Source organism: Megalobrama amblycephala, linkage group LG13, assembly GCF_018812025.1.
Source record: "Megalobrama amblycephala isolate DHTTF-2021 linkage group LG13, ASM1881202v1, whole genome shotgun sequence".
Lineage (NCBI taxonomy): Eukaryota > Metazoa > Chordata > Actinopteri > Cypriniformes > Xenocyprididae > Megalobrama > Megalobrama amblycephala.
Window position 1 is genome coordinate 37,009,305 of NC_063056.1, and position 9,668 is coordinate 37,018,972.

General features: G+C 35.0%; 1 protein-coding gene across 1 annotated transcript in view; it reads right to left on the reverse strand.

The window, feature by feature from the left end:
- Positions 1 to 1,479: 1,479 nt before the first annotated feature.
- Positions 1,480 to 9,668, reverse strand: part of mios (missing oocyte, meiosis regulator, homolog (Drosophila)) — a 12,196-nt gene continuing 4,007 nt past the window's right edge. Inside the window, exons 3-11 of the mRNA XM_048153174.1 lie at positions 9,144 to 9,242; positions 8,718 to 8,972; positions 6,354 to 6,523; positions 6,183 to 6,248; positions 5,943 to 6,101; positions 5,150 to 5,302; positions 4,093 to 4,297; positions 3,871 to 3,994; positions 1,480 to 2,544 (exon numbers count right to left, since the gene is read on the reverse strand). Coding sequence (XP_048009131.1) covers positions 2,454 to 2,544; positions 3,871 to 3,994; positions 4,093 to 4,297; positions 5,150 to 5,302; positions 5,943 to 6,101; positions 6,183 to 6,248; positions 6,354 to 6,523; positions 8,718 to 8,972; positions 9,144 to 9,242 — 1,322 coding nt within the window. The 3' untranslated portion in view covers positions 1,480 to 2,453. The remainder of the gene's footprint in view (positions 2,545 to 3,870; positions 3,995 to 4,092; positions 4,298 to 5,149; positions 5,303 to 5,942; positions 6,102 to 6,182; positions 6,249 to 6,353; positions 6,524 to 8,717; positions 8,973 to 9,143; positions 9,243 to 9,668) is intronic.

Below are 9,668 nucleotides of genomic sequence, written 5' to 3' on the forward strand. Positions count from 1 at the left end.
TCAGTTTGATGGCATTGATGGCAAAATGCTGTTAGTTTTCATGACAAAGCACATTTTCCATCCAAAGTCTCCAAGGGAAGGCTATGTTGTCATGGGTTCCCCCAAGAATTTCTTTTTGTTTTGTTCTACACCATAAATTACAGCCATAGCTCAAATCTGAATTAGAGGTATGACTGCAATTTATGTTGCAGAACAAAGCGTGAAAGTCTCGACAAGTAGGCCAGTGTTAACCACAGATTATATTTTACCATATATTACACATGCATTAAAAAAAAAAAAAAAAAAGCTATGCAGAAAAACAATAGGAAAGTCCTGAGTCTCAAAAATGCAAATTGTATTTCTGGTCTTAGGACTAAAAACTCAATGGCTTTATTGTCTTTAAAAAAAAGTCACAACTCAAAAAACTGAAGTCCTTAAAATAGGCTTACTTTGGGGTGAGCTATGACTCAGACATGTTCATCACAGATGCTAACAGTAAGTAAAGATTTGGTACTTGATCTGAACAGGTCATTTATTAATTACTGCTATTGCATCTTCATCATGGTTCATTACACTGAAAATCTGTATTAAAGGCACAATATGTAGTTTATTAGAGGTCGCTTATTCAAAACAAAGGCATAGCTTGATGACGCTTTGATTTTGTGGAATCATGGGAGGTGTTGTCTTCATGTCTACAGCCTCAGGCAGAAATCATATTCATGGATGAGGTAATGTATTAAAGATTTATTAACATTACTGTAGTATAAAGCAGGGTGGGGCTGAAAACCATTGGAGCGGAACGAGGCCGCTGGAGCGATTGTTAATGCCGCAGTTACCGTTTCTGCTTCTTCTGGTCATGAGTATGTGGGGTAACGCAGCGCTGTTTATCATATTAGATACATTTATGTGTTAAAAGTTGTTATAGTGCTACTCTGCATTTGCTTGGCGGCTGCTATGAGACACTTGTTGCACACTGCAGTAAGCTAGATCGATATTAGGCATGGTAAAACATGGTACTCGTGGTAAATCAAGAAAAAGAGATTTAAACAGTAAGACTTACTGTGTTGAGCTGTATAACATGATTAGTTTTCTGTCAATGAATGTATCCATCCAAACAGTTGCTCACCTGTCTAATAAAACACATGATCTATTAAAGCGTCTTTGGGGTTTCTATGGTTTCTACAAAATAAAACAGGAAATTGAGGGTATGATGTCATTAATAGTTGATGCACGGACACGGCCCGTGTCCTGGTTAAAACTGCTTATTTCTCTGGATTTAAACACTCTTGGAAACATTTGGGATAATGTAAGTGCACAAGTCAATAAAATATATAACAATGTTCTAGTGATTTTTGGATATTTTAAATCCAAAAATCTTACATATTGTGCCTTTAATCACACTGAAGCAAACAAAAGGTCTCATTTTATTGCACACACACACACACACACACACACACACACACACACACACACACACAAAAATACTTCATTCAAAACATCTTCAAAAAAGTGTTTTAATAACATTAGTCCTCAATGGAAGTTCTTTTTTGTTTTCCCTAAAATAAAGACAATCATTTAAATAGTCAGGATGTTAAATTGTTGCATTGATTGTGCAATAAATTAAGGTAAGCCTTACAAAACAGCATCTTACATTACCTTCAGATCCAAAAATGCAACACTTAGCCAGAACTAATGTTAAATACATGTTTTAAACAACAATCACTGTGTTATTTATTAAAAGCAATTTTTAAAACAAACCAAACAGGCACAATTTTATTTTTTACTACTTTCCAGTGAAGATCATTTCTCATGACCTGGGCTTCCCTTAACCTGCTATACAACACCTCTACGATGGTGGGTCCTTTTTTTTTTTTTTCCCCCAAGAAATATGATCTCTGACAAATCAATTTTTAAACTGACTGAGGTTCAGTGTGGTATGGATTAATATGAAATAAATACAGAATAATAAAACAGTACGATTCGCTTAACTCAAAGGCAAGTAATGGAAGTAGTGATGGACCACGTGAAATCACTTTCTAAGACATAAACAAAACATTTCTCACATGCATTCAAACTCCTCATGTTGAAATGATTGTAATATCTCTTTTCCTGTCTCTAAACTCAATACTGAAATAGTTTTATTCATAGAAATTCCTGCTATTGGACCACAGATGCTTTGGTCAGACAATCACATGGATACTTTCTCAGGAAACACAACTGCCCGTGGTTGGTTGAGTTAATCATGGGTAACATAATCCTAACAGTCTAACTGCTTTAGTTCCTGTGACAATAGAGCATCTGTCGTTGACATCAATGCAAGTAAGGTGTACAGATCACTTCATAAAGACACATATGTTCGTCTTTGACTCCTGAAACTGTGAGAACTTTGCCCTTGTCACTTACAGTACTAGTGTTGGTAGCTGGTTTCTAGTAACACGGGAGATTTAACTTGGAAAACAAAGGCAGAAAGGCCTTTATACACTATCACAAGGCACCAGGTTGCCTGTGGTGTCCAGCTGCATGCATTTACAGGTGCAGGCCGACACAGGACACTCACTGTGATCTCTGAAAGGAAAGGATATAAAATCACATTTAAAATACTGTACTTCACACTAGAGCTGCACGATTAATCGTTAAAAGATTGTGATCTCGATTTAAACACCCACACGATCTCATTCCTAAAAGACAATGATTCACCTGTGTCCATTAAACCTTTCACAAACATTCAAATCTGTGTTTGTGCTGTCACTGAGCCAGAGAGAGCAGTTGTCATGTACAGCATAAGTATGAAACAGCTTCACAAATAGTGTTTTCAACCACATAGTGTTGTTGTTTCTGTTACAAATATAATAGTTAATAGATAATAGTTTATAGTTTGAATATAAACACTGATGTCTGTTAGCGATCAAAATAGAGCAACTTATCACCTTTTGAAAGTAACTTGGCGCTTCAAATAACGATTGTATCGATGAAATCATTGCAATAAGTAATTGTTAAAATGTATTTGTCATTCAATCAGAAACTCTGATTCATCCAGTAATGAAACAAAGTATTTATGATTGAGTCATTGAATCATTCATTCAAACCGTTTTTTTTTTTTTTAATAATTAATGCAAATTAAACATTTTAAATTGACTGCAGCAATTAACATTTTGTCAGAACCTACTAAATTACATGTTATTTTGTTTAGTTGTCTGTTCAGAATCATGGGAGAATCGTGATCTCTGTTTGAAACAAAAAAATTGTGATTCTCAATTTCAGTGTTGGTGGTAACACATTACAAGTAACTTGAGTTACATAATCAGATTACTTTTTCAAGTAACTAGTAAAGTAACATTACTTTTTCAATTTACAACAAAATATCTGAGTTACTTTTTCAAATAAGTAACGCAAGTTACTTTTTCACATTTAGCTCTCCTGTCCCCTTGTTGAGAGAAATAAAGTGCAGAGGTGTTGTGTGCGTGAATATTCATTTCACTTTTGGAGTGAAAGGCCCTTTACATTTGCCAAAAATATAACTTTTTTGTCCATCAAGCCTCAGGCTGAAGGAAATGCATATTTTGGAGTGAAAGGGCCTTTACATTTGCCAAAAATATAACTTTTTTGTTGTTATTAAAAAAAAATAAGCAAGTCCAGCCCAGGTGAGAAAAAGGAACGCAAAAGTAATGTAACACATAGTAATGTAACACATTACTTTTCATAAAAAGTAACTAAGTAACACAATTAGTTACTTATTTAGGCAGTAACACAATATTGTAATGCATTACTTTGTAACTTCCCCCAACACTGCTCAAATGATCCAGAATCGTGCAGCTCTACTTCATACTATAGTATATTTGTATTTATAAGGCCATCAATAAATGGCACAATATGGGTGAATATGACACTTACCTGAACCAGCTGAGCATGTGACCCGCGTGACCACCATGCCGGCAGTTGTGGCACCAGGTAAACCAGTTATTGAACTGTGCAAGTTTTTTGTCTCGTGTCAGATCGGCTTTCTCATCTGCTTTTGCTGATAAGATGGATTAGATGAGTATCACAATGAACTGAACACATGTGGGCATTATGATATCATTTATCAAGAAGAACTTAAAATGATCCGTCTGTTACCTGGGCAGCTAGACACAGGGGTGCCCATGTTCATTAAGCAGAGGGCACAGCGCGGAAGTGGTTTACGACAGCCAGGACAACTGGTGACCTTTGACTTGGTGGGTGAACCGCTGACCCCATACTGACTGAATCCACGGCCCTGATGTGGTATCGCCGAGCAGCTGTATGATATAGACTTACCACAGAAGTTACAGCTCACAAACACCTGCACAGATCATATGAAGAAAATCAGAAATAGCCAGCATAGACAAAATGTAAGATGAAGGATGCTACCAAAATGATATTATTTCATGATAGATAATGATAGGGATGCACTGATAATTAAGATATGGCTCATAAACAACATTATAAACTATAAATTGCTTCAATATAAAAAAATAAAAAAAACACTAATACTGACTGATACAAATTGGTCAGTGATCATACACTCTAAAAAATGTGTTGGCTCAACAAAAAAAACAGTTTGCATCAATTTTTTTTGAGTTATGACAACTTTGAGTGAATTTACATTCCTCCAACAAGCTACATTGAGTTAAAGGAACTTAATTATTTGTAGCATAGGCACAAATTTTTAAGTTGATTACTCAAAAAAAAAAAAGTCACTCCACCAGAGTTGTAGCCCTGGAACCAATTAATCTGATCTATTTCAGTTCAAATCAATAGCTATCATAGCACATGCTAATATAACTTATTTAACATTTAATGATCCAGGCCTATGCAAAGCATGCTGGGAACTAGAAATCCACTGCCTAATTTTCGAAATGATCAAGACAATTTCATTACATTACTACAATTTATTTTGTTAAAAAAAAAAGGCAACTAATGCAGAAATTTGAGTTTAAATGACAGACGATATTAAGTTGATGTAATGATCAACATTGTTATGTCAACGGAACAAAATAATGTTTGCAAATTAAAAGAATTAATTAAAATAAATTAAAATGTTTAACTTGCAACCATGCATTTATTTAAGTTGTAGTAACAGGTCCCCTGAATTACTTTTTATTTGCATGATCAAAACTTAACAACTGGTAGAAAAAAAAAACATGATTCTAGCCTGTGCAAGTGGTTTTGAGCTGGGATCCAATTTGCTCCTATGAATGTCAAATTCAGCCCGTTTATGCCAAAACCTCCAGGCGTCCAACAGGTTTCGATAGTTTTCGATCCAGCACTGCACCCGAGGGTCCTTCAGCACCTCTCCTGGAGAGCCCTACCACATCAAACACCACATACACAAACATTTATTCCACTCATCTGGACTTGTGTCAAGTTGACCTGAATACACACCGGTTATCCTGTTACATTCAGTCCGTCCTACCATCTAATTAACATTTTTTAGCTTTTAACTTTTTGATTCTGTTGTAATCTTCACTACCATTCAAAATTTAAGGGAAGATATTTTTAGACAATAATTAATAAGGATGCAATAAATTTATCAAAAGTGGCAGTACCAACATTTATGTTACAAAAATGCTAAATTCAAATAAATTCTGTTTTGAACTTTCAATTAATTAAACAATCTAAAAAATATAAAAAAAATATGAAGTAGTAACTATTTTCAACACTGATAATAATAAGAAATGTTTTCTGAAGGATCATGTGACACTGAAGACTGGAATAATGATGCTGAAAATTCAGCTTTGATCACAGAAATAAATTACATTTTAAAATGTATTAAAACAGTTAAACAAATGCAGCATTGGTGATCATAAGATACTTCTTTCAAAAACATTAAAAAAAAAAATCTTACAGATCCCAAACTTTGATTGGTAGTATATGTAATACCAAACATCCATCTGAGAGTATATCATTCTCTTATGTGATGTCTTTATCATCTATTGTTTGGTTACCTTGAGCATGCAGAAACTGGCTGTCTGCACGTCTCCAGTTCGGTCTACATAACTTTCCATGAGATCTACTCCATCTTTGGTTAGTCCTGTAAGCAGGATTCCCTCCAGGTTACCAGCCTCCTTCATCTCATTGGTCAGCTTTTCTATGAACCGTGGCAACTTAAGGGAGGGAAAAAAAAAAAAAATTACATACTGCACATCAATCAGACTTGGATGAATGGAGGTGTGAACGGGCCTTACCTGAGCGTCATTTAGAAACATGCATGCAAAGGCCACCCTGTCCCTGACAGCCACACGACTCTCATACTGTAAAATAAAGAGCCTGAATATTCAGCAATTCAAAACAATGTGATAAAATTCAGTGCAACTTTGAATATTCAATTAAGCATAATAGTTTTTCTTTTAACATACCAAGACCCCATCATATGCGCCAGGTTCACTGGTGAGGAAGGCAAACATGATGCACAGGTATGGCTTCTTCAGCTGGAGTCTGAGAGAGCTGCACATCTCTCTCCATAGGGAGTTCTTCTCATCGGTGTAGCCCGACAGAGCCATGGCCACCACGTTCAGATTCAGATCACCTAATCAGAGCATAAAGGAAAAATACTGAAAACATTCCAAATTTCTTTCTTTTTTAAGTGCATCCATGATGATGAATGATGAATCTCCAAACTGATTTTCCATACAACAAAAGCATGGGCTTGCCAAGGTCCAAAAATAATTTACAAAAACACCATCAAAAATAGTCCATATCGGGCTTGTGCACTTTTTCTGAAGCCATATGATAGCTTTATATGATACAGTGTTATTTTAGTTTTTATTTTGGTTTTATTATAGTTTTATTAATATTTTGAATTATCATTTTAATATTTCTATTTTTAGTTTTCATGTTAATTTTAGTTAATTTTAATTTGTTTTTTAATATTGCTTGTAGTAATAATTTTATGTATTTCCAATAATTAATTTTAGTGCTTCAAATTTAACTTATTTCAGTTTATTGCCAATATTTTTTAAATTTACAGGATGTTTTTAATTGTTTTCGTTAATGATAATAACCCTGATATATGATAGACTGAAATTTAAGTCATTGTTTGCTTAAATTCTTAAGTACTTGCACATATTCAAGACACACAGACCGCTTTTCAGCCCATTGGCCAACATCTCCTTTTGTGTTCCAAGGAAAAAAGAACATCATATGCTGTTTGCATGAGTGCAAACAAAACACACTGTAAAGACAAAAGACAAAAATGGTGGGAGTAGGTGTGAAAAACCACACCCTTTATAAAGATCATTTTTGTATTCTAAAACCTCTGAGGCCAAAACAAATTATGCTTAAAACCCAAACAACAGGCAATTATGAATGTTAAGCAAACAGCCCCATATGCTGTATGCATCTGCAGCTTAAGGGCATTTAATATTAAAGAACCATCATTGTGTAATATAAGCCATGCTTTTGTCATTTTATCAAGTATATAAGAAATGCTTTTGATAGCAAACAGGCAGCTGATGGTGTTCATCATTTCTCACTAGCCTGGATTTCACATAGTCCTTATAATAACTTGCCAACATTCATCCGAGCACAAAGGAGAGGACGGACTTCCTGTAAATCCCTCAGGGAAACATTATCATCTCTCTTTCTATATGAGTAAAGTAAGGCATTACTCTTAATTTTTCTGTAATTTAATTACAGTTATATCTAATGCAATTTGCATTAAATACTGTATAAACTATAGAACAATTCTGTATAAAACAATAGTGGATTTAACATCAGGTTGATATGGGATTCAGAAAGTAATTAGTAATAAGTAATGTAATACTTTTTAGAAAGAGTAATTAGTACAGTAATCTAATTACCCTGTTGACAATGTAATTAGTAGTTAGTAATTAATTACTTTTTTTAGAGTAACTTATCCAACACTGCTCCATAATAAAGATTAATTATATATCATTATCAGTCAATAGAGGCATTTTCTCCAATTCAAACAGTATACTCTTACTTTGCCTATAGTTATGCATTTTTTTACTGTGCATTATATTTTGATGTATGTCGAGCTACAGACTGGAGTGTTAGTGTGAACGCTATAGTGAAAACAGTTGCAAAACCGCACACATTTGTAATATTGGTCATCATATCATTAAAAAAAAATCATATATGGCATCAGTCAAAATTGCTAACTCTTTTGGAAGTGGCACCAACATGTCCAGGTCACATTTCTACCCAAAATTAAGAGGGGAAAAAAACTAATTTTATTCCGTAGAACGTAAATGAAGCATATTTAATTACTACAATTACTACAATATATATATTGCTCATATATTGGTTGTATATAGTATCTGTACTATATACAGATACTATATATCTCATCAGCTCATCTGCTTGGTTGTATATAGTATGCATGCATCATCAATAAAGTGAATAGTGAATTCTGATATCTTTTAATACCACTGTTTTAGTACATTAGAGCATTTTAAGTGTTTTTCACGCTAAGCGTTTTAGAATTTCCCTATTTGTTTTTAGTGATTGAAATACTGCAGCAGGTGCTGCATATGAGTATATACTTGCATTTTGTTTCACATTTTAGTTTTTCTTTCTTGTAATCTAAATATTCATAGAAAAATGACAGGCCTGTCCTGCAGTTCAATGGATTTTTTGCCCTTCAGGGCTCCAGGACAATCACATGACTGAAAATTATGAATAGGGGTTATAGGGGGTCCTTGTGAAGGCCCCCAGTCATTAGCTGGGCTGGACAATGTTTCTCCAGTCCAGTCGTGTACCTTTCTCTGAGGAAGCTCCTTTATGAAGAATCTGAATCGCCCGGCGGATGTCCAGGTTAAAGAGGGCAACGGCAGCCGCTCTCTCCCACTCGCCCTCCTGCTCCAGAGACTTCAAGAAGGGTTCCACATCGATGTCAGGCCCTCGGCTAATCCAGCCACACAACTGCAGGGCCAGACTGCGCTCCTCGCTGTGGTACCGCGGGACATCGGTCTGCCTGTCTGAACCTGACCAGCACCGCCGTGTCTCCGTAGTGCCTGAGAGAGGAGAGGGAGAAGGTGACATTTCTTGAGAGGGCCTCCACTGACAGATACCATGAAGGGCATTTGAGGCATTTAGCATATGTCTATGAGAAATACTTGTATTGTACAACAATCACCATTATGATCACAGAAAATGTGATTGACTATTGTGTCTTTTACACTTACCAGAGCTGGACTTGACAATGTTTTTGATGCCTGAGTAGATGAGCGACTGTTTATTGCTTTGTTGCTTCTGTTCCACATTTTCAGTGTACTGCTTCATAAGTAAAACTTGCATAGGAAATATATCAAATAGAACAAGACCATATGAACAGGAATATGACAACAAAAATTAAGCAATGACTCAAGAGATTAACAAATAATGAATTCATAAGAAGTGTGAATATATAAAAAAAACATTTGTCAGTAGAATTTCATGTTAATTCAGTCGTTAAAATTGATTTCTTGTTGCTTAATAATGTCAGGTCTCAATCTCAGATGCCACAGAAAGAATGACTGAAAAATCTAAGCAACTTCTGGGAGACAATGAGCACCAGTCCCCATTTCGTTTAGTTTTGTTTAAGATATATTGGAGAGATACAATGAGCATTTTAGAGAAAGAAATGATCAGAAGATTGGAGCTAGTTTAGTCGCATCAAACCATTTAAGTGAAATGACAGTATAATAATTACAACAAATAAAAAAAAAATT